At 39.1% G+C, this 25,692-nt stretch overlaps 1 protein-coding gene across 1 annotated transcript in view; it reads right to left on the reverse strand.

The window, feature by feature from the left end:
• Nucleotides 1–1,810: 1,810 nt before the first annotated feature.
• Nucleotides 1,811–25,692, reverse strand: part of LOC117417292 (cytosolic carboxypeptidase 6-like) — a 279,068-nt gene continuing 255,186 nt past the window's right edge. The window contains exons 10-13 of the mRNA XM_034029328.3: nucleotides 25,501–25,653; nucleotides 19,392–19,554; nucleotides 4,109–4,202; nucleotides 1,811–2,624 (exon numbers count right to left, since the gene is read on the reverse strand). Coding sequence (XP_033885219.1) covers nucleotides 2,525–2,624; nucleotides 4,109–4,202; nucleotides 19,392–19,554; nucleotides 25,501–25,653 — 510 coding nt within the window. The 3' untranslated portion in view covers nucleotides 1,811–2,524. The remainder of the gene's footprint in view (nucleotides 2,625–4,108; nucleotides 4,203–19,391; nucleotides 19,555–25,500; nucleotides 25,654–25,692) is intronic.

Here is a 25,692-nt window from a genome sequence, read left to right on the forward strand (position 1 = left end):
TTGGCCACAGTAACACTGAGATTCCAATGGGGTGACTGGAACATTTACTAACAAGAGGCGGTCATTCGAGTCATCAGGGCCAATCATTCAGTGTCAACAACCTGGCTAGGCAACCCATTCCATACCCTCACCATTCTCTTTGTGAACAAGTGTCCCAAATTCATTTCCAACTGCGTGAACAATTTTTCTTTGTTTTAGGCTACATAAATTCAGTTCTTTCAGCAATTCATAGCTTTTGTTCCTTTAGGCAATCGCAACCATTACATTGCCATTGAAGGCAAGTGTAAAACATTACACTGTCTTATTCTTGGGTTTGGGTATTTCATAAATACATCTCTCTTATTTTCTATCAGACGTGTATACCACAGGGCGATGCATAGGACTGCTGTTTGCTATGCAATTAACAAGCCTCTTGGGTTTTGACATTGTCAGGGTAGAAAAGTGACACATTTCTCCTAGATAGCACAATTAATGTCAAATAATATTTTTGGAAAACAATATATTAAAAACGTATTTGTCTTCAGGCATGAATTGTATTATATAAATAATTAGTATATTATGTGTCCTAGTCTAGCGAAGCAAGCAAAATAAAATAATCTGGCTTGATATAGATTCAACCAATGGAACAGCAGGGGGGCAATTGAAATGCAAAGACCCAATTCTCAAGGTTTTTCAGTTTTAGAGGTCACCCTAGAAATGTGAAATTGCGATGTTGCCTTTTTATTAGTTTTTTTTCTTCTCCCTTCCCTTCACGTTGTATGATGTTTTCAATTACTTTGAAGTGTTCTGTTGGTCTAATATTGAATAACCATTTGTCTCTATATCTGTCTTGGCAGTGAGTTTTATGGCAAATTCTGCCTGCTTAGGACTGAATCGACTTCCTTCAAAACTATAAACAAAATGGCCTTTCAACTTGGCTAGTTCAGCATACTCTCCTTCTCTATATGTGGAGTAGGCTGGGGCAGCAGAGTTGATAAATGGCATTATGACATGATGTGAATGGAATGAGGAAGTCTGCGTAGTGCTACAGTTAAAATGATCCAGACTGAAAGCTTGAACCAATACCGGTCTAGCAAAACCTGTCTAATCCAGGATTGCTTGGGACCGAAACAACTCTATTACAGCAGGTACTGTCCAGGTGTACCCTGTAATTCAAGGACTGTATTATATTTAATTGTACTTTCTACATGAAGTAACCCTAATTCCATGCACTGGTTTTATGTACCATACCCGCAGGATTTATAAACTTAGAAAAGAAAAATCACATGACTGGGTGCTGGACTGCACAGTCAGATTCACATTGATTTTAGGCAAGCAAATCAAATCATGCTGGATTCCAGAATAGACAGCTTCCGAATTGTAGAGGGTATCACACCATTAATTTCAATAGGAATTTGGTCAGGATCAATGGGGTGGATAGATAGGGTTTACTGAATAGAGAAACATAATTATAACTCAGCATTGGGCCAACAGAACCCAAAATCACTCTTAATGCTATAAAAATACATTTTAAACTACTTGCTTTTAACACTGCAGTGTCACAAACTCATTTTCACTTTTATACTATACTAATTTGTTATAGACTCTGTTTACTTCCTTTTTCCAGTCTTTTGTGTGGCCATATCATACCATCTACACACGAAGCCATCACTTTAATTACAGTGTCACTGGTGACTGATCAGGCAGTATCTATGGAGGGTCTGTTTATTCTGAATACAGATTTGCATTCCCTCCAATGGGAACAGCCTCTTCAATTTCTTTTTGTATTCACTTAACCTGTCAGATCCAGAAAAAAAGATAAGACTCAAAGTTTCAAAGACTTTATTTTTAATAAATCATTAAAACATCAAACTTGAGAGGATAGTCAACTGCGTAACAAAGGCATGCTCAGAGAATCGTTTGGCTGCTCAATTGCGTCTCCTGAAGGATTGGTCTGTAACAGGGGGAAGGTATAAGATTTTAGATTTCTTGACAGTTCTTGGGTTTATTATTGTATGGTTCGTTTTTTTCGATTTGTGTCAGATGATATCAGAGAGAAAAATAACTGATCAAAATGCCATTGCCGATCACTGATAACATATAATAAATTATATTATTTAAAACATTTCAAGAACAACAACAAAGGTGTCAACGGCTACAAGTCACACGATACTTTTGGTTTGTATATAAAACATGTTATCAATACCATGTCCATATTCAAAGTGACTTTCAGAGAGGAAAACAAGCCATTGGATTCTGTGACTGACTAATCCCAATCAGTACTTTTACTTCCTGTAATTCAGTAAGAACTCCCAGTTGCTCCTTGTTGCTTTCAGGATAGACCTCGAAGTACAAATATTTCCTTACAAACTGATTTCAGTATTTGGTGCAATAATCTCGATCCGCTCTGTGCAGCTTGAGTGCAGGATGCCAACTTAAATCCAAACGTGTATTAATGTCTTAGATGTTTTTGCAGTGGGTCTCTCCTTGTTCAATTTGGCTGGTCTTGTTTTAAAGTGGTGACTGGCTGCTGGAAGGTCTGTGGCTAACGGTCCCCTTGGTTTCCAGACCCTCTTTTTTCAGACTTTCTGCCATCCTGGAGACCTCGCTGGCCATTCGCAAGCCTTCCGTAGGACAACACGTCTCTGATGCAGTGAGGGGACAGAAAACACAACACTGAGTTATGAGGAGCAGCTTAGCAGACGATGGACAAACATACAGCAGAACTGGACTTTAAAGTATTTATGACAAGTGAATACTCTCCACCATTCACTTTCATTGGGATTCATGCGATAACACGACACGGTACACATGTGTTACAAAACGCCTGCTGTTCACTTGGTAAATTGTTTTGAGTACAATAAAAAAGCTTGACTCCCTCTTGGATTGTATGCATTTGGAAGACTTATCTCCTCAAACGTGGTTTTGATACTCATTTCGCTACGTTGTTGGTGAACTCATGATGAAGTCAACTTTGCATAGAGTACATTTGTGTTCAGTACCTTTCAAGTGATATTAAAAGGACTTGACTATAACAAATGGAGGAGTTCTTAACTTTATGTGTGCTCTTTTCTTTCTGTAGAACAGCTTTTAATCTGAGGCCTGATGACTGATTTCACAGCAAAGTCACTGCCTTGGAAATAAATAAGCTTTCGAATGAACAAAAAAAAACAGCGACAGGAAAGACAATTTCACTAAGTGCTTCCCTACTTTACTAACAACACTGCCCCTACATCTCCTCTTGAAGAAGTTTGATAGGGCTATTGTCTTAATGGAGTCATTTCAGTGGTTAGGTTCCAAGAATCACGTCTATATTTATTTTGAAGCCATCACAGGAAAGAAGTCCTTTTATCCAAACAAAGGTGTCAGGTTGTCCCCTGTGGGAGAATTTTAATGACAGGCAAACCCATGAGGCTACAGAGACAAATGCAACATGCCAGTTAAGGAGCTGGGATTCAACTGGGGATATAAATTACAGAGGCAATCATCTTGAATTACGCTGGCTAAATCCTTTCAACAATTCAGTAGCATTTGGCCCCTGTGCTGTGCCTGTAATACCAGCAGCTTCGACTGGGAGAGCCCATTAATTCAGAATCCATACCTCAGGCTCAGATTCTCATTTATCTTAGGGGCTGGGAATGCAATATGAAACAGATAATATGGCTCGAAGCCATTGTAAAAGCATGTCAGTGTGTGGTAAAGATTAATAGAATCATAGGACAATTGTGGTGAAGCATGGTAAAGAACATCAAAAATAGTATTGTAACAAATGTGGTTAACTACATGGGCAATACATGGTTTACATGTGAGAAGAGCATAGGATGCTGCAAAATGACAATGCAGATTTATTGTGGTAAACTTTTAAATGGGTAGCATGCATTTGTATACATAAATGCACTGTCCCATGTACAGTAAGTGAATATTATTATCATGTATTTAAACTTCAGATATTATTGTTCCCAGTATTTGTGACAAATGCTGTTCACATATTGTCCACACTCCTTTAATTTCTATTGAAACTACAGCAGGTTCAAATGATCTTTCCTTTCTCAGAATAACTAGCTGAAGCGATCATTCACATGTAGGCCTTGAACATGGTAAGCAGCGTGTGTGTCAGAGTGAACATTACCTGCCAATGTGAGTCAAGCTGTTGTCCGCGATCAGGTTGTTGAGTCTGTAGTAATCCAGGAAGGTGCGGCTTACGTTCCTGCCCAGCTTCATGTCTGTGTGGTGCAAGTTAAAGGAAAGCTTCCTCCATTGTCAGGGGTTACACATCATATTCATTAGAGGGGTAATGGTAGAGTCTTATACCTAACTAACCACCCAGGTCACAAACACATACTGTGTGATATCAGAGGAGTTAGGCATCAAATTATGTTGAGAATTAGCAGTGCAGTGTGAGTCATTCAAGCGTAGTTTGAATCCTGTTCTTGTTACTAATCTTGGCTGGGGATGCCCAACAAGGTCAGGCAGATACTAGCTAGACTGGGATTCACTTCCAGGGTTCATCAGCTAGGCAGCATTACTCCCTGCACCTAAGTTACAAATACACCCATACATGTTAAACTGTTAACTAACTCTATTTAAAATGCACCACTACTATATATCTTTATTCTTGCTGTTTACCACTTTTATCACTAAAACCTCTGAGAAATCTGTCAATTGATCCATTTGTCAATACCTACATTTGAGCTTGAGCTGTCGATGCGTGTTGATCCATTTTGTAGGCTGAACGCTTTATTGATATGACCCATCCCTTCTAGCTTGACAGTTTGAAAGGTTAAATGGAAAGGCTGCAACACAAATTTGTTATTTTCTTACTCACGTGTCAATTATGTTATTTCTGTTTTTCAACACATCATTAGATCTTATATTTAATAAGTTTAAATGCAACAAGGTTAAAAGCCACAGCCTCTAGCTTTGGTTCAGTATGCTACAGCCACAGGGGCTTTTTGTTTCTTCAAAAGTGAGACAAATGGTTAGAAAATGAAACTAATTTGATTATCAGTACCCCCTTCAACACAATTGCTGTTAACAAGATTTATTGAGTGTTTTCATTAATTAATGAACACTCAATAGTGCTGAACTTAGAAATATTAAAAGACCATACAATTAAATGACAAACATTTCAAAATACATTTGTAGACATTGAAAAAGACTTTAGTCAAAATGTTTGTAATTTAATTTTTTGTTTCTTTTAGTCTTTTAGTATTTCTAACATTTAGTCTTACACAGATGACACAAAAAGCATAGTTGTAATGATCTTCAGCAGCTGGGCTTGTGGCTATGAATCATGCTGAGCTTAAACTTAAAAAGAAAGGATTAATCCAATAATCCATTCTACTTTTGAAGAGCCGCACACACCATTTCTGCAGTCTTGGCTTACTTGGAGTAACATCAGAGACACAAAGTAATTAAACTCTTACCAAGAGGTGTCTTGTTCCTCGTGGGAGTGCTAAATAGGAAACTGACACATTTGTGCTTTATTTCCAGTGCATTTTTCTTGCCCTCATGTTTCAGGGTAATAACACTAACACTCAGCCATTTTCAGCTGTAATTATAGTTGGCTGAAAGTGGTGACAAAGACAGACATAGCGGCCATTTCCCCTATTACACACCTATCACTCAAAACACACCTGACATTTATTTGGCGTAAATGCACGTCACTTATACCAGCAGTGCTATATATTTTACACAATACTGATAAAATAAATGGACACAAGAAAACAATACAAGTCCTGCATTCCGGAAGACAAATAGAATATATACTGTACCAGTCAAAAAACAAACACGCAAGTAGTGACCGACAAACAGAATTTTCTACCAGTGTAAGATCAACAGGAGACGTGTCTACTCTATAAGATGGGAATTTTGCCTGCAAAATTAAATATTTGCTGTGGAAGCTGTTTCACTTTCAATGGAACTACCATGGGGTTTATTTACAGAACTCATCCATGACCACATTATTATATTCTCTAAGTGTATCGAATCCTATGTCGGCCCCCTTCGAGGTCCCTTTTCCTACGTTGCTTCCAGTTTTTAATGTGACCACCATCTGTAAACAATATCATATTTTAGTATGCCAGTATTGTGAACACTTATTTTTTGACATGACATGGTGTCCCATTATCTATCGCCAGTAACAAGACCAGACCCATATAAGGAAAGTGCTGGATTTGTCTTGTCCTGGGATGTGAACAATGTCCTTACGGTGGCTTGCAACATTCGATTGAACGAATAGTACAGTAGCGAAGGTTCGCAGTTTAAAATATGTTTACCACTGCGCATGTTAAATACTTGACAGGAGCTGTAATGTTCAACGTAGTTTCTAAATGAAGCTACTAAACTTGGCCCTGTGTATAAACACATGTGACGTTTGCACGGAATAGCCCCAACAGCTCTGGTTTAAATGATGAAAGTATTTATTTTCTCTTTTTTGTGTTAGGAGACCTCCCAACTTCTCTATCGTATTCCCGTGGAGGTCAGAAAAGCATGACTTATTTAGAAGGCTGCTATAAATCATTATCTGGTATCTTTCATACATTTTTACTGACATGTTTTATTCATGCAACTGACTTTTTATCAAGTGAGATAGTAACATCTTAAATAACCATTCAGATTTTACTGGAAATAGATTTAAGTGAGGCAAATTATGTTCTAAAAACAAAGTCCTACCTTGCTTTAACACTATTATCATGATTGGTGGGGTTATAAATGCATGGTTTAACCACAGGAAAATTACAGTGCAAACTTACCGTGGTAATGTTATAAGGGTACGCATATCTTTGGAACCACTTGTGCAAATGTGATCAAACTTTACATGGACATTTGTTGCAGGAAGTTATTGAACATACTGTGATCAGTGTTTGGGACAAACATTGTCTGGAGATAGTTCAAGCTCATCTCGTCACAGGGACCCCTGCTGGTCAGGCACCCCAACCAGTCCAGATGAAGACTTCCCAGGCTGGGCCCTCATCTCCAGGGTTCAGTAGCTAGGTAACATCAGATGCACAGATTTTCCTGCATGAACAGGTCACTTGGATTTGGCATTTCAAATGAATGCATCAAAAACAAAACAAATGAAAACAAAGCAAAATATAAAACAAGGAAAACTTGGTTACTGCATTATACAAGTAGCGTATGTTTGAAAAGACAATAATCCGTGTTGATAAGACTCCATTCCTCTGTAAAGAAGAAGATGAAGAAGAGAGTCCTGTCCTCTCTCTGCTCACAATTCCTCCAGGGTTTACAGCTCGTGTAAGTGGCAGTGGGTACCCGTTGAGTTACGGTACCCAATCTCACACTGAACCTTTAAATCTTCCCAAAAAAACCAAGGCTCTTTTTTAAATGAAAAATTCTCAGTGCATCTCATTTATTTATTTATTTATTTTATTAACCAACTGAACCATTTGCAGTAAATATTCAGAAAGACCCAGTCAACCAAACTGTGAAAATAAATAACAAGAGGACAGCGCATCTCCCTCTGCTTCAAGCAGGGTAAATCAAGGCGTTATTGCGGTAAGGTCAGACAAAAATGTAGAAGACATCAAACAGTGACAATAACTTACAGCCTGTGCATCATTTTAATTGATGGGGGCTTCAGTGCTGATCTGGGGGAATTAATGCGCTGGCGTGACAGTATTCAGAATACATGCAACCCTCTCACTAAAACAGCACACTCTGCTCATTTTAGAGAACACTACTTACCAAATGACCTTCAATGACAATACAGTTTCAACACTACAATGGCAACGCAGACGTTTGATATTGATGAATAAGCCACTAGCTACACAATAATCTTTTTTTTTTTTTCTCAATTATTTTACCCTCTATTTTCTCCACAATTTGGAATGAAGGTCAGTGGGCATCTTCTGATCCCACGACTATGCCCCCTTTCACCCAGCAACTCGATCTCTCCCATCCCTGTTAAGGAGCCTGCACTAGAATGTGCAACTTATACAGTCACTACTTCTGAGTACCTCTCCATCTCACATCCTCTACATTAGAAACCATTATATGACTTATCAGACTGGTTCAGTTTGATCAGTCTCTCTTTGTGAAAACACTTTTCTACAAATGGACAATAGTATGAAATAATCCAGTACAAAACAAACAAACAATCATAAAAAACATACTTTTATATTGTTTCTTTAAAAAATACACCTGCTACTTGGCACAGTATAGAAAAGCATTACCAAAAATATAGTATTTCAGCCTAGGTAAACACTAAAAAAAAAAAGGAAAAATATGGTACTAATAATTACATTTGATTTATACAGTTGTATCCCATTTAAATGGACATGCTTTTTACGGTAAGGCTAAAACTAGACCCTGTCACTAATCAATGACATAATAAAACTTGGAACAAAAACCAAGCATCTGTGGGCACAATCTAAAGGGAAAGTCAGATTAAATGGTTTGTAAATAAGAAGTACAATGGATAGGAGAAAAAGATCTGTATCATTGATAGAGGTTAAAACAATGTGGCAATGAAAGAGTTCATTTTTACTGAACCGTAATGAAATATAACTACAAACATCATGGAATGCAGCTGTGTACCAAATATTAAGACCTTAAAATGGCAGCCGTATTAGGTCAGAGAGCAATGTCAAGGTCACCAACAAAGATATGTTTTCTTGTATAAAACCATAAACTTGACCTAGGGGCAAATTCAATAAAATGTTATGTTCTTTTACATTTCAGGTTTGATCTGATGCTTGCGTAAGAGAAACTTCAAACTGGAAAGCTGCATCATTTTTTAAGATTCTCAGAACACACCCACCTTCGTTTTAGATTTAATCTACCCCCTAGAGAATCACAGAATTTCTCAAAGGTCTTTAGGGCATCTGGAAACCAAAAAGTCACATGACTCCTAAATGGCAGCCATTTTAGGTCAAAGTGAGGGTTAGAGTTGCCGCAGTTGACTAATTGCCAAGCCCTTCATGCCTTTCACAGCTTACATTAAATTTAAAGAAACTCCGTAATGCAGAAGACAAACTTTTTACCTCTCTGCCTCAAAGTATACAACACGATGAAGATTTCCATGTATTACCTGTTGATGATATATTGTTTTCCTGTAATGATTTTTTATGTGCTCCATTGCATGTGTAAGCGAATGGTTATATTGCAGCTGCCACCTGGTCCCCATTGGAAACGCCACGCTGCACCTCAGTTACCAGCTTAAATATTGTTAAATACAAGAAATAAATAACAGACAGGGGAAAACATCCCATAGTACTGTCACAGTATTGCTGCAGAAAACACGTTTTTATATAAAATCAATCACACCAAATCAAATTCTCTATTTAACCAGGTAGAATTGCTTTCCAGGGGTGACTTGGGGAACAAGGCAGGGAAATGGAGAGTATTTTAAAGATAACCATTTAAATATGAGTTTAGGGGCATTCAATATGAAAATAAATGTTAAGAGAAATAGGAAAATATGAAATTAGAGAGTACGATTGTAACCTCACTTTTTGACCTTACCAAAAAAAATGAAGTCATGCCTTCTCATTACAGAACAAAGGAAGTTAGGGCCCATTGACCTGTATTGGAGTTAAGCCATGACATGAAAAACGCCAGGCCTGGGTTTAACATTTCAAAGCATCTCCTACTGTCTCCTAACACCATGCTGGGGCACTGGTGGCCTGGTTGGACTACATTCATTAGTTTAGTCTGGTTGTTCTTCGCTGAACTCTCCACAAAGATGCAATGTCTTTTTCGTAGTGCAGGGACCAGAACTGAATGCAGTGTTGTAAATGTGGTCTCACTAGTACATTATACCAGTGGTGCATTATACAGTTCAACCCTTATCTCACTTGATTTATGCTGTACAACTATAACCAGTATCTTTCTCCCACACTTTTCATGAGCACTATTTTCTCCACTGCAAAAAAAGAAATATAGAAATTGCTCTCCAATTAAAATACCTGTAATCGAATTTCATGGCTGTAAGAAGCAAACTCCACACAGGGAAGCAATACTGGATTGTATTCTTTAAACTCCTCAGGAGCATAAATTCCTCCCAAGCCGAGATCTTGTTATCGTCCGCAGTTACTTTTCTGTTTGACATGATGAAGTGCCCAGCCTGAGAGATTCTGGCAAACACAGCATCACCTCAAGACTTCTCAATCATTTTTACATTAGACATGAGACGGGAGAGGTGCCTCGCTTTTGTCAGCAATAATTTGACCCCCTTAAATAATGACTCTTCGCAGAGCGGGATCTCACTTATCAAGGCAGACAAGCTGTCCTTTTTGTGGTGGTGGTGAGGAAGGGGGGTTCACTGCGACGCCTCTTATTATTCAAGCCCCCAGCCACCTGCCCGACCCCAGCAGAGACAGTCACCTTGGCCTGGAAATGTCCCATCTCCAGGGGCCACCATTCGTCAATCAGCGGGCTGTCGGCCGTCTCTGTTGCTGTCCTTCGTCTGCAGTATTTACAACCCATCTGTCTGGCACAAACGCACCTTCAGCTCCACTGGGGGAATTAATCTCTCTTCTTCCAGCTGCTTCTTCCAATCCTCTTTTACTTTGAAAATTGAATTTTTGGTCTACATGTGTGCACATACTCAATCACAGTTAGTGTCCACTCAACATACACACACACACACAGGTATAGTAACTTAAATCGATGTTGGGATTTAAATGTATTAATTATACACAGTAATTTTGCTGCAGGTATCTTATAGGTGTAATGCCTCCATTGCTATGCATTCATTAAAAACACCTGGTAAAATTCTCATTCCCAAACAAATGATTTACAATGACAATGGCTCTGCACTCAACTGTGGCACAATGGCAACTGCAATCATATGGTACTGTAAATTAAAATGGTATTGACCACAGTGGTATTGAAACAAACATCTGCATTAATACTCTATAGGTTGTAGGCTCACCATAGGCATCTAGATAACACCGATTCAATGTGACAAGTCTGTAAGCTGGTTCAGTTATTCCAGAGGTATACATGACTATTCCTCAATGATTATCAGCCTCCAATTCCTTGAGGGATGTAGGGAAGCCTGTTCTCCAGAATAATAGTCAGCACTTTTGAGGCTGTTTCTGCTGCAGGATACAAAACCCTAGTAAACCAAGCCTCTGCTGTCAGATCTGCTGTCTTGTCCATTGTGACTACACAATAAATGTTATTCAGAAGATATGTATTCAGTGAGTGAGCAATTGAATGTTAATGTCTGCAGTGAAATTTGAATATTCTGCGGCATGTTTGCAATATTGGAATCAGCGGAATACAGACTGTTTACATGCCGCAGAACTGTTCTACTAACAACTTCTGAATAAGCTATGACAGGAATGCATTTGTTTCAAATTTTGTCTCCAACTCCTGTTATATCAGTTTGTCCCCTCTTTTGCTGCAATGACAGCCGGCAGTCAGTGTGGCAGCTACAAGCTAGATCATCCATAACTAGCCAACACTCAATAGTGCTAAATTTACAAATGCAAAAAAGAAACTTTGGTGCCCCATTTCTCCGGGATTAAAGACCACAACATGGTCAATGAGGTAAGCAGAGGAGTGAGGCCAAAATATTCAAGTTCATCCCACAGGTACTCACTTGGATTGAGATCCACAGACTTTGTCAAGGAAGATAAGACCATCTCATGGGACCCAATCATGGACAACACCAGGCGCCAATGGAAAAGGGTCTCCTAAAAGGCCAATGGTAAAGGGCTAAACTCCAGTCTGTTAAAAGTTTGCTCTGTCCCCTTCCCTTTGCTCGTCCTCTCTCGGCCCTGCTCTAGATGGTGCTGTGCTGCTGACTGGAAGGGGATAATAATAGCCGTGCTCCTGAGGTGAACAGATGGCCTCTCTGCTTGTGATGTCATATTAGAAAATCTATTACTGCAACTTCGTGATGAACGGAGGAGACAGTGGCACAGGATAAGACTTTATCTCCATCGCAGCTGCGAGGAGAGGCCATCTCTGGTTGGATGACGGCTGCCTGCCTAATTAAGAACAGTTGGAATCATGGATGCCCTGCTGGAATGGAAAATCAGCCAAATTGCGGTCTTAGCTTTCACGTACACTGGCACAGTGGGTTAGTCTTTCCTAAAAGAAAAAACACACACAAACACACACACACACACACACACACACACACACATACTGTACAGTACACAAAGAGCCCACACGTCTCCTACAACTTAAATAAGTCTCACCAACCACATGCTGATTCTGACGACATGAGAACTAGTGGATCTAAGTATGTTGTTCTTGTGGACAATCAAAAACTCAGATTAGTTTAGACTTGTAGTTTAGTACATGTATAGTAGGTTAGGCTGGCAGAGTTGAAATGTCACACTATTTCATTGGAACGAGGAAGGCTGTTCAGTCCCGGTATTTAGTATTCTCCAGACTAGCTCAAAGCCAAGCAAAGGCAGATTTAGAGAACAATGACAACAACACAAACAGTTCTTTTGACCTTGCATATTTACATTTATTATTTATTCGGGCAACAACTCGTCTTTTCTCCAATGCACTATTAATTGCTCATACAGGAACCAGACCCTGTCAGCTTTAAACCCCCTGTTGGACCAGCCAGCCCCCGATCACAATTTCCCGTTGGCTAATTCTCATTTTTATTTCCCCCCAAATAGAATAGCCGTTCTGGGAGGTTCCCAGTCAGTATCTATTCAGGGAACACAGCAAGGGCAGAACAAGGACATTCCCAATAAACACTTTCTACTTTAGCGTGCCCCTGTCTCTTTTTCCACAACACAACATTATATTGTCCTCAAAGTAGTTTCTCTCCAGCAGCTCTGCAATTTGAAAGGAATGCAATGCATTAAGACTCACGGCAGGAAGGCTCATTCAAAGTGCCACTCTCTCCTTTCCTGTTAATTCCTCATGCCCCGTTGGTACAGGCAGGGGAATCAAGAGTAAATTACTGGACGCAGGGTAGCAGAATGCCAGCTGAACTCATTAAGAGTTTATTCTGTTGTCACTCCATCAAAACTACAGTGCAGTAGGTACAAAATGGTCTGACTTAGTGCTGCGTAGAACAAGCAGACACCCAAGGGTTTTTGCTGCTCATTAAAAATGTATGCCATTCAAATTAACATAACGTTTACAAGCTTTCAAGACTGTGGCATAAGGTCTCTTTACCAGGTGATTCAAGAAGAAATGGTTGTTGTTTCCATTGGAATAAAATTATTTTGTTTCGAAGTCAGTTTGTTAAAAATGGACACAGTATTTTGGCTAGTGCAAGTTTTGAGTCCCTCATCTCCATTCTCCAAAGTCAGAAACATTCATTAAAACAAAGGACTCTATATTCACAGAGCTTTATTTTTTAAAATCTGTTTTGATGAATAAGGACCAGTGTCTCTTACAAGTGTTGATATCAGCATACTTGCAAAACCTACGCACATTTTGCAAATTTTACATTACGTTTGGAGCCAACTGGTATTTTTGTTATGGCCTAACCTATGCCTTTACTGTGCTTTACTACATTGACATTGAAATGTTATTTACAACAATATAAATCGCTAGGGACAGGATTAACGAGTTAGGTATTTATTGTAGTCATTAGTTTCTGACTGTTTTGTAGTCTGTGCACTATGCCAGCATAACACTAAACATGACTTTCTGTTCTTAGTGTGTCTGCCACTGACAAACAGATGAAATGGGGACATCAATAATATCATGAACGCACTTGAGTGAGGCATCGCACAGCCATTCGAGTGTCAAAAGAACCAATTAACAAAATGAATTAATACAGCAAAGTGTAGAAAGCAAAAGAGCAGGCGGTCCACCTCAGGGTTTGCAGAGTGCCTGGCCCTTGTTTCTGGGGTGAAAGAGGCAGTCGTTGTCTGGCACAAACCCAAGAACAGTGCAAGCTAATTTTCTAAGAACCGACAAGGGCAGTCTTTCTGTACTTCATCTGAAGTGAGGCACCACACTATTTGAGGACTCTCATATCAAACCATGGTTATGCATTTCATTTGAAAAGAGACTGATATGTTGTTTCAGTGAGGAATTAGATTAAATCAATATTTTTTACACAGCGATCTATGAACTATGAACCAGACTTACCAATTAAGTTTATTTTTCAACCACAGGGTCTGTTTCTGAAAAGACTCCTAAAAGCTGACTTCTGAAATAAGGTGGTTTTAGAAATGACCATTAGAGTTGGGCAACTGTAATTTCTGCTCCCTTTGCAGCTATGGTACCTCTGATTAGTAGGTCTTCTGGAAACTGCAGCTGTACAACCTTGTTGTCAGAAGCAGACTCAGAAATTGAAGAAGGACTTATTTGCTGCACAGGAAGTGTGGTAAATAAGGACCTAAACAAACAGCAAAAGAGAATGTCAGATGCTACATATGATATGATATTAAACAGGCAAGAAAGTCAATACAATGTAAATAGTATAAATTAATCCTTTAAACATTACTTTTGTTGTTTAGATTGACTTTGCATCATTTTCTGTTTCAGACATCACATCCTGATGACTATTAATGGTTCTGGTGTACCAAATGTGTTTGTATCGTAGATCATTTTTAGAGTTTGATTAGAGCCGCAGGGTAGCTTTAAACTTTGGAGTTTTAAAAAGTCACCAGGATGTAATGTGAATCACAAAATGATACAAAGTGAAGCATAGAAGACTAGTCCAGTGCGGTAACAAGAAAACAATGCCTCAACAAAGAAGCATTTCCTCAACCATTGTGAAAAGCGGTTATTAATCAACATTTTAAAAGACTGTAATTACTCTAAGTGCAGACTCTGGTATCCTGCCAGGTAAAGCAATAATTGTAGTTGGGAGGAAACAAAACAGGGAAAATAATTAGCCGTCTCTCAGAGCTGATATTCGCTTAACAGCAGTTAGAGTGATGATCTGACAAAACAAGAGTGCGTCTCTTTGTGCAAGCTGGCGGAATGTACACACATTGTGCAAAGCCCATTATATTAACCATTGCCACACCTCCATTGAAACTGCATCAGAAAGATAAGGCTGTGTCTTATACATTACTACCGCTACGGGACTATTTAGAAACCATTTAAAGTAATACACTGGAATTCTAAAAGGATCCCAGTGGTGTTTTCCTAGTTTTAGTACAGCTCATAACAGGGCCACAAAAAAAAAAAAAATCAGTAAAGAAAAATGGCAATAGTAGGTAGCTGTGCCACGCTGAGACCGCTGAGTGAAATAAGCTCTTTTCATTTCTTGCATTGGGAAATACCAACAATTCCACCTCGTTCCGATGCCCTAAGGAATGCGTGCAAGGTCAACGATGATTTATTTAACAAGAAAACGCTGGTTTCAGGGTTTTTTTTTCTTGTTTTTTATCCTTCCCTCAACGGATCCACAGTATTTATAGCTTAATGATTGCTGTGTTCGAGAGCGTTAGTTAAAGAGTAGGAGAAGCTGAAGGTTAACGATGGCTGAGGGTGAGACTCTTTGCAGGTGTCAGCTACAGTGTTCAGGAATGGGTCTACAAGCAATGGGAATCTCCTGGGACCCACACAGGATCAAACCAATGTGCCAAACCAGTGATCTCCATTAACTGTCTATTTTATTGCATTCGTTCATTTAAGATATTTATTGAAATTATTCCATAAAATCACTGTCCTGTATTTCCATGCGCTACGTAGTGCAGTTTTAAAAGGAGCACATGCATTTTCATGTCTTTTTTTATTATCTCTAGCACCTTAACAGAGTAAAGAAAGATATCTGTTTGTTTCCCTTACTTTCAGGTAGTCTCTTACCCTTGCACTTCCTTGGTCGTTTCTCCTCAGCAGTGTCTTTGGGGTCATAGGTCATAGCGTGTCAGTCGTTAAAAGTAGCAGCTGGCTGGTTAGAGTGTTGAAGGGAATGGGCATTTTTTTTAATCTCCAGGTGAAATGATCTAGGAAGTGCAAACATAACTACCTAAACCTGTGGCATGCAAACTGAGAACAGCTTTGAGTAGAACCACATGCCATGTTGTAAAATATATTTCTGCTATCACGTGTGCTTCATAGAGAATGGTAGTGCATGTCAGGTATGATTAATACATTATTTCTTAAGCTAAAAACCTTCATGAAACTGTTCTCGTTGTCTTGGAAATATCATGATTTAAAGCGCCATTTAGTGAAAAGATACAGGATAGAGTTTCTTTCAGTATTGCTGCTAACACACAGATGCATACTACCATATAAAGACACTCTGGATGATCTGAGCGTCACCTTAACGCACTTAAAAAACAATATTTGAATAACTGCTATAACAATCCCTCAGAATGTACAGTAAACATGTCTGCCTCCTCTCAAAGTACTTGTTTGCTAAAACATGTGTTTCTTTCAAAACTGCACATTTGAGACCTATGTAGCTAATGGAAAGTGCAAAACAGGTAAAGTTTATGGAATTATTTTGCCAGCTACACTTTAGTTTAAGTAGCAATTGATATGGTACTGCTATGCTCCCAGCCCGTCCTGCTTCTAAACGGTTGTAGCATGGTAGTAAGTAATTTAGAGGTAGTTTTCGGTGATTACCAACAAACACACACACACAGATACGTCGGCATCACTATCAAACAACATTAATCATGAAAAAGTTATTATTTGAATGCGCTGGTTACACTTGTAAAACAGAAACACCTTTGACTGGAGGCCACGACTTTGGAGAAATATTATTAAAAGAAAAAAAAATCACGACGGTACAGCTACCTTCAAAGGTCTGCGTTTATAATTTCTATGCTCTGTAGATCAGGCAACTGAACCGGAAATAGAGATATTCCTAGCTCCTTAGACCTACCTGACCCCAATTTCTCGCTTACAAGAAAACTCTGATGCTTTGCATGCGGCTGGCCTGACATTTTCACAGCCAAAGCTCATATCCTACGCTAATTTTAAACGCTTGCTTTAGCCTCGGGCCTTGCTATCAGTGACCTTCAACAGAATGTCTTTTTGAAGCACAGACCTGGGGAAGGTGGGCCCTCTCACAGACCCTGGCGGACCCCCGAGGCACAGAATGCAATAGCTATTAAAATGTTGTGCCATTTTGTATAATGCAGCACTCAGCTCCACATCCATCTTTTTCTTCCTAACTCGTGCCTTTCATTAAATAGAGCAGAACTTTCCTCTTCACAAAAGATTAGAAAGCTGTTGCTTTATAGACCTGGGAGCTTCCTGTGTTTTTTTTTTATTTTTTATTTCTCTTCTATGTACTGTAACTAGAACACAGAGGGGTCAATTCAATTGATCTGAACAGTAGCAGGTCTTTATACAGCCATGGATATCATTCAAATTTGTGGTCCAAGGTTATGAAAATAAAACAGCTAAAGGTTTTAGGGTGTCTCTTCTGTGTATTTCTGTCTGTAAATTAAAAAAAAAATACCCCTATCATCTCTAAAACAGGAAGCATAGAGATGAAACCAAATACATTCAATTCATAGTGGTGTGACTGGATACGTAGGGTTAAACTAAAGTCATAAAGAAAAAAAGTCTATTTTTAAACTTTAATTTGCATCTAATTTGTGTCTGATCAATAAAGCGATTGATTTTACAGTATACATGAGAGCTTCCCAGCGTGTGTCGGGTGCAGCAGTCTAAAAATTACAGAAACAGCTTTTGACAGCTTCACCTTTACGCTACATTGATCAGTCACTAAAAAAATGAAAATTAAAAGTTAAAAATACTTTAAATGTTCAAGCTGGGGAGAATCGATTTCAGTGAATCATTTCCTAATTACATTTCCTCTTATAAAAGTTTCCCAGAGTAAAAGCAAAGCAAAGTGTAATGAAGCACAGTGAAGGCACGGTAAAGCATTGGAATGAGTTGTAAAGACCACAGAGGCATGGTAAAGCATTTTAAAAAGTTTTTTTAAAAAAGACAAACCCTGGTGGGCTATGGTAAATTCATGTCAAAACTGGAAAATGATTGTGCAAATGTACTGTGGTAAACTATTATAGGGGAATACATGCTATAAAGCCTTGGTTTACCACTGTGACAGTCTGACACACAACACAGAGAAGAAAACTTTGCCTGCTTATTCACACTAGAGGGCACTTTGGCTTTACATTGTGAGCACATAAGCATGTGTGAATCACTGTCCGTGCTCGTGTGTGGGTGTGGGAGAGTTACGTACCATATAACATTATATTTTTAACCTTTCAGTTATTTTGGAGGCAATATCAGCTCTGTTGCTCCAATACTTAGTTTTAAAGGAGAGTTAATCATTTTCTTACCTTTAGAAAGTGTGAAAAGCCTTAACATTGGTCCCTCTATCCTTGACAATACTGGGCTATATTTGAATATTTTAACTCTGCTGGATCAACCTACTCTGTAAAGTCCTACCACAAAACGGACAGTTACCTCCCTATATCCCCAGGTTCAAATACTCTCAATAATTTCTCCAAAAAATATTCACACAGCAGCAGCTGTGAATACAAAAAAGTTATTCAGCACTAGAGTGTATAAAAACATGTTGTATAAAAAATGCATAACATCAAGTCAGCATGGGGTTGAATAGACACACAACATTTTACAAACAGGAAATGAAAGACTAGGCTGTGACTTAGCCCTCTACATCTCACTGTGAATTGAGCTCAAAAGGATTATATAGAAAATGGTTATAGTTTATCTCAATGCTGAATCTACAGTAGAAAGCAAACAAAACTGATAAACAACATTAAAGCAGCACAGCTATTTACTCCTGTGGTGAAGATAGTGGAACTGTGGGGGACAAGGCTGAAACATACAGGCCCAAGTATTTTTTTTATTGCAGTTCAATGATTGCACATGTTTGATCTAATGAAAGATGCTACTGAGCAGCTACACAGATCCCTATTCCAGAACTCTGTGAGCAGTTAAAAGGCAGGCTCTGAATTCACAGCTATACTGAAATCACTCAGCCGTATATCACAAGTTATAGCACTGCATTTCCTGCGCGAGATGACTCGTATTTCTATATTCTGCTGCGTCACAATACTGTACAAGATCACACAGCTCCTAAGATTTTAAACCCAGAGTTTAAATTCAAATTCCATATCAGTTTCCAAAGTTTATAATGACGTTTCACCTCGCCTCATTATGGCAGTACACAGAATGTCGACTCAAATTTGAGGGTGCAAAGTGAAGAACCCTATATTCATTACACCCATTTCATATAGAAGAAATCACAAAGGCCAATTAAACACCAATATTTTGGTAAGCTGCTCGTCAGAAACAAAGAATAAATTGAAAATGATCGCATTAAGTAGCAAAGCCCCTGCAAGCCATTGCAGAACAAATCAATGTCTTGATTTTTCAAACTGAGTCAGCTCAATAATAAATACTCTAAAAGGGTGAGTAATATATTACATTATTTTGAGAGCGCCTGAAACATAAATGTCAAAAAGGAGCAAGCATAATTCTATCACATATACAGTAAGCCCAGGTGAGAGGGCAGTTCAGGGTTTGTCCATTGTGTAGAAGGATACAGGTCTCCTCAGTATAGGGGACAGGCACACTGCTGACCCCTGCCATGTAACTGTAGAAGGACACCTCCAGTGTGTAGCAGTAGGATGTGTCGTCAAGGAGACCGCCCAGGAAGCGACGCCCAGTTCCCGCCTTCACCACATCGCGGTTAAAGGAAGTGTTAGACTGCATGGGGAGAGGAAACACTGCAATGTCAGGGCAATGACTGGAACAGGAACAGATATCTTTCTAACCGTGTTCTCATTCCTGTGTCACGACATTATAGGTTGTGTTTAGGGTGACTTATTATTATAACGGTGGTTCTGTCTGCTCATACTGTTATAAGAGACACCCTACACATCAAAAGATTGTACTCATAAATAGCTTTGAATTACAGTGTATGCTCTGTGCACTACATCTATACACAAAATAAAAATGACTGGTATTTTGATGAATCCTTAACAGTGACCGGCTTCTCATCCGTTATTTATCAATATAAAACACAACTAGACAATAAGTGCATAGTGATTAATACAGTCTAACTGAATACAAACAGAAAAGTTGTATTGCACAGGGGAAATAAGCCTAGTAATTTAAAGCTAATAGATCAACTCAGTAATAATCTTGTGTTATAAATCATGTGTTTTATTGATCCTGAGGGGATTCATGAAGCATTAATAGAATTATGGTAAAAACAGGTGTGTAATAATGAGGGCTTTTAGATCATTAAATACATTTAAAAAAAATACATGCTATGCATATATTTTCTTTCCATTAGGGTCCATGGTCACAATCAGTAGCAATGGTTTTTTATGGCTGTAGCCGTTGCTAAGAGCGTGCAGGGCTTGACTGCCTAGCAACCAGGTAAACACACCATAAAAAGTACATTCATGGCAAAAGCATGTAAAAATTGCAGAAAATACTGTGCGCATGTTTCAGGTATATTCTGATACACAAAAAATTAATCATGGTTATCATCTAAAAACTTATTAGAAATGGTAAAAATGGAAATGTCATAACTGTAAAAATATGCCTTGAAAAATTGCTCAGGCTAAAAAAAAAGGTCAAAACATATATTTAACAGAAATACCTAACCTTTAAATGTGAAGTGACAAACTGTCCCCAGAAATGGAATCTGTTTAATGTGAAAAGGGTCATGTATCAAGTTGACCATGTAGCTTTGACAAACCGAAGCAGCACATGCCCAAGTTATTCATTCAAAACACAGGGCAATAAACTGAATTTTACACAGTCGGGATAACTCGCTATGAAATAACTTCTTTAACTGGAACTGTTTCCTACACAAGGCAAAATAGCTCTGTGAAGCAGATCTCTGGATCTTAGAAAACTGCTATTCTGTGTTTCTTCAACATCTATCTCTAATGTTTCTCCAATTCTGTCTTCAGCTCTCTGTCTCTTATGCACTCAACGTGAACTAGATCCCTTCTTCTTTTCCATCCTTGGCTCAATACCACTAATATAATCATTTTTAATGGTTTTGTATTGTATTGTCTCCTGCTTATACAAAACTGTCTTTACCTGTGGTAGGTTTTTCACAAAGCTTGACCATACTTCTCTGTAAACTACCATACATGTATAACAGTGGGTGGGCAGGCTTAATCCAGGCCAGAAGACACGGATTGCAGGTAAAAGTACAGAGCACATTTGTTTTAGTTGTCAAATGCTTCATACTGTACAGTACACTGCCTAGTTCCACAGTTCCATTCTATAACATACATGTCACAGAGTCAGGTGCTTCTATTATTCAGCCTGCTAGTTAACCCACGTTACTCCAGATACTTCTACGTCAACACACCCTGTTCCCCACTGAGAGATATTCATCAACCAAACAGTCAACTAACCCAGTTAGTAAACCGTCTTTGCCTGTACTTATCCACGTTTTCACTATGCGTTTAGCCTGCTTTACTACACAGTGCTCACGGCGTGCTGCAATAAGAAATAAATAATAATAATAATTAGGGCAGCAGTCAGTTCTGCTTGATGGAACGCTCTCTCTACCTCTGTCTGTAATGCGGATGCTGTTACACATCCTATTCTCAATTTATTCTCTCTCCTTTGATATAAGGCATCTATTTACGCCAGCCATTCTAACACTCCCTGCTGCTCCATAACACTGTCTCTGAAATATGGCTGCTATACAATCTACCTTCACTCGAAGGCTTTCGGCCATAACACATTTCTACAAAGTGCCTCTTGTTTTAATGTCATCTATGATGTAAGGCAGCTGTAAACTCCACCCTCCTTCTCGTTCATCCCTGGCCCTGTGCAAGAGACAGAGATTCAAGACCAACACATCAATGAACAGTAATATACCCCAGGAGCATATGAAAGAAACGCTTTCACGTTCAGGGGGGACTGTTGCAACCTTCTTACTGGGTACTATAAATATTTTTTTTTAATTTAGTGTGTCCAATTATTTTACCCCTGTTCTTCTCCCTAATTTAGAGTAGGTCCAATTATGTTCCCTGTCTGCATCAATCCCCACAACAGCTCAGCAGAACTGAAGGTCAGTGGACATATCCCATCCCATCCCATTACTTAGCTAATCACCTCTTTACACGCAGAAGCTCTACAGCGGATGTCGGTGAGCTGCAGCCCCCTTGAGGACAAAGGCCAGCCCTGCAGGTGTCCACTTGAGCTCACTGTGTGCCTGGCCAGTAGAGTCAGATGTATCACGATGAGAAACAATCCCTGCTTATTCTGCCTCCCTAATCCATGGGAGCACCAGAGACGATGCAACACTTTCTCTGGAACGTCCAGGAAAGACCGGCTACCTGACTGTAGAACCCTGCACACCACGCAGCTAAATTAGAAACTCTTCCTCCCCCAAGACTGATAACATTTTAGAAGAAAGGCCTGATATTTTCAACACAGTCCTATAAGGTAACAAAGCTTTTAAAATATGTAAACGATAGTATGCCTTCTAAGTAAATACATCTCTGGGCTTGATGGTGATGCATGCTAATCGTCGGAGAGGGGTTCTGTCTCTCTGGGGTTCAGGCCTCCAATCCATTCTCAATTCCCTGACACTTCCTTCTGTTCATTACCAGTGAAGTCAGGCCGGGGGAGGGGGTCCTGCCAGACCACCACAAGATAACCCTGAGTGACGGAGGCTCGTTGGACCAAACACATTGCCAGAGGGGTTGTTACGGAGATAAATGCTAAAGAGAAGCAAAAAATAAATGATGTAGTAATTGCTGGAAAATATAAGGAGGTGAAATAGTATTAGCTCACTACATTGTGTAATTATATGGCTGCAATTACAATATTATTTAATAGATCTGAAGAATTACAGAAAAAGTATTAAACGCTACGATCCACAGAAACCCTGAATTTCTATTTCCATTGCTTTTGATTTGGAACAGATTTTATACCATTTTAGGAATACTTATATGTATGACGGCCATCAAAGTAATGCTGTAGCCTTTATGAAGGTGTTATGGAATCTATAGTGTCCAATTCAATAAACCAACATACATCGCCAGTATGACAAAACAGCAGCTCGCCAGTCAATTTCGTCAAATGCCTCCATCAGTGAAACGAGATTATGAGAATGTCACTGTCACTTGGGCCTTGGTGATGAGAGGAGAGCTATAGAACAGCCTTCTATAACTGATAGAGATGGAAATGAATGGTATGCCATGGAGCTACCATGAAGGTCAAACTGAGCCTCTGCAAGGCTAAGGGTTCCTCAATGTGTTCAAGTGGCTGTCTCACTTGCATTATGATTAATCCCATCTCACTAATGCGGATCGGCAAACCAGACAAATGGTCCCTGGAATGCATTTGTAGGAAGATGGATCACAGACTGCGCACTTAGCCGGTGTGTCAACAAGAGGCAGTGGTGTGGATGGGGGTGGGGGTAGACAGGCTTATTTTTAATGCTTTGCTTTCTCAGTTGTTTGTTAGAGAATGAGGAGGAGAGAGAGAAAATTATACGGTAATGTCACGAAGAGCTTCCCGGCTGAATAACAAAATACCAGAACACCCTCCCCGTATTTGGTTCTTTGATGGTTTTTATCCTACTCAAGTCAAACATTTAGGACATGAGTTACTGCTGTCTGCCGAAATGCTCACTGACCTCAATTTACAGGGGGGTCAGGTTAGGTTGCTTAGCTCATGCTGGAGAATGTTTTACTGCTGGACACCCTCATTTATTTATACTGTTAACAAAGAACTGTGCAGTGTTTAAGTGTATGACTCTAATTACAGCATTCGTCTATAACTATTAAAGTGATTGTAGCTGATAAACCGATGCCATCAATCTTACTAAAAGCATGGCTTGTAAACAGAGTTTTATTTAACGAAGTGTAGTCGCAAATGTCATGTTTTGAAATGAAAATAAATGTTTCCTATAGGATTTGTTTCTTTCAAAACAGTACATCTGAGATACAAACCATAAGCAAATGTGCATGGCAGAGAAATTGTATGGAGCGGTTTTGTTAGTTACAATTACTTTAACACTCAGTAATGCTGAATTTATAAAATAACCTTAATAAATTCAATGAAAACATTGAGACAAGAAGTCTTTTTCAATATCTTGAAGACATCCATAAAGACTTCCAGTTGATACTTGTGTCATTGAATCTATTACGTTTCTTTTAGTACTTCTCAATTACTATAGGAGTCAAACTCCATTCTTTGTAAAAGTGTCTGCAGCTAACAAAATAATGAGATACTGTAAACCTTAGCTGTCATGAGCTTCCATTCTTATACAGATGTGCAGTTTGAAAGGAACTAATTTTAAAACATGGTTATCTGATATTAGAATAGGTTAAAGCCATCTGTCTGCCAAACCTTGCTTTCAGTTAACCTTGCACTTCATTGGCCATTGTGACCTAGGAAGTGAAACTGAAACCTACTTCTTGTAAGGGTAGTACCAGAAATAGTATTTTGAAAATACATGTTTGCTGTTACGTGTTTCGGCGGTAGAATTCTGCAAGCGTAGCCCAATTCTGCAAGTGTAGCCAAATTCAACACATGTGTTGAATGAGAAAGAAATCTATTTGACTTCTAAGGGAGAGAACAGATGGCAGGTTTACAAACTTTATCTGGGAAGAAGGAGGCAGCTGTGTGATTAACTTTTCTGTTTCGCTGACAGAGCAGCAGCTATCCACAGTACCTCAGAGGTGGATAATGGCAGTAAAGAGCAGACTGTTCTTCAACTCAAAAATGATGTGTCATGGGTTACCAGTAGGGGTAAGACTATCACTGATTCCATAAAAAAAACACATCCTGGGCTAGAGACCGGTATGAGTCCTATTAACACTAAGCATGGTACATATTTGGGATGCTGAGGCATTTTGTTAACCCTCAGGCAAAATGTGTTTAATCCCTTAAAGAAGCTATTATCCCTGGTTCAGGTGGCTAACCTCCAACAAGTTTGGGGAAGAATGAATAAATATTCACTTCCGGTCTTGGCAATCTCCACTGCAGCCAGAAACTAATTCCTGGGAGGCAGAATAGAAAACAAAAGTTTGGTTTGCATTGGTAGTAATTGGGTAACATTTGGGGTAACACAGCGCTGAACAATATACAAGGATATTAAGTGAGCAAGCAAGGAGGTATGAATTAAGAACAATAAATACCTAACCACAGTTCTGCATTCCTATATAATATACAGTTATGACGGCATGGTCATAAAAATGTTTTGAAGAAGGCACTTTAAAATCAAATAAAAAAGATTCTGGGATACAAAGATATTTAGTAGGGGCAATGGGAGGAATGGCATAAAAACAGTGAACAATCTCTTCTACTGCTAGGGGGCTGATGAGATCAAGATATCTTGAATGTATTTGTATTTGCTTGCGATTGTAAGTCGCCCTGGATAAGGGCGTCTGCTAAGAAATAAATAATAATAATAATAATAATATCCTTGGGTAAGACACAGCTGGATTTCATGAGAAAAACTATATGAAACTAAGTCAAGTCAAATGTGTCAACCAGTGCCTTCTACAGTACTTCAGTACACTTTACAACACTGAAGAAGGCACTGGCCAAAACATTTGTCTTTTCAATTTCCTATGTTTTCATTTTATTATGCATTATATGGATGGAAGGAATCAAAGTGTCTTAGCAAAGGCAGTGAAGGACGGAGGCGTGTGTGCTTACGAAGGAGAAGTCGGGAGCGTTGTGGCAGACCAGTCTGGGGAAGACGGCCTGTCTGTGGACTCGTTCCTCCTCCTCGAAGACATTGCCGTACATGAAGCCGTTCATCATGGTGGAGTGTGCGTGCACGTCGATGTAGAACTCCAGGCTCACCCTCTGTGTGGAAGACACCAAACACAGGAATACTGTCAACAC

Source organism: Acipenser ruthenus, chromosome 12, assembly GCF_902713425.1.
Source record: "Acipenser ruthenus chromosome 12, fAciRut3.2 maternal haplotype, whole genome shotgun sequence".
NCBI lineage: Eukaryota > Metazoa > Chordata > Actinopteri > Acipenseriformes > Acipenseridae > Acipenser > Acipenser ruthenus.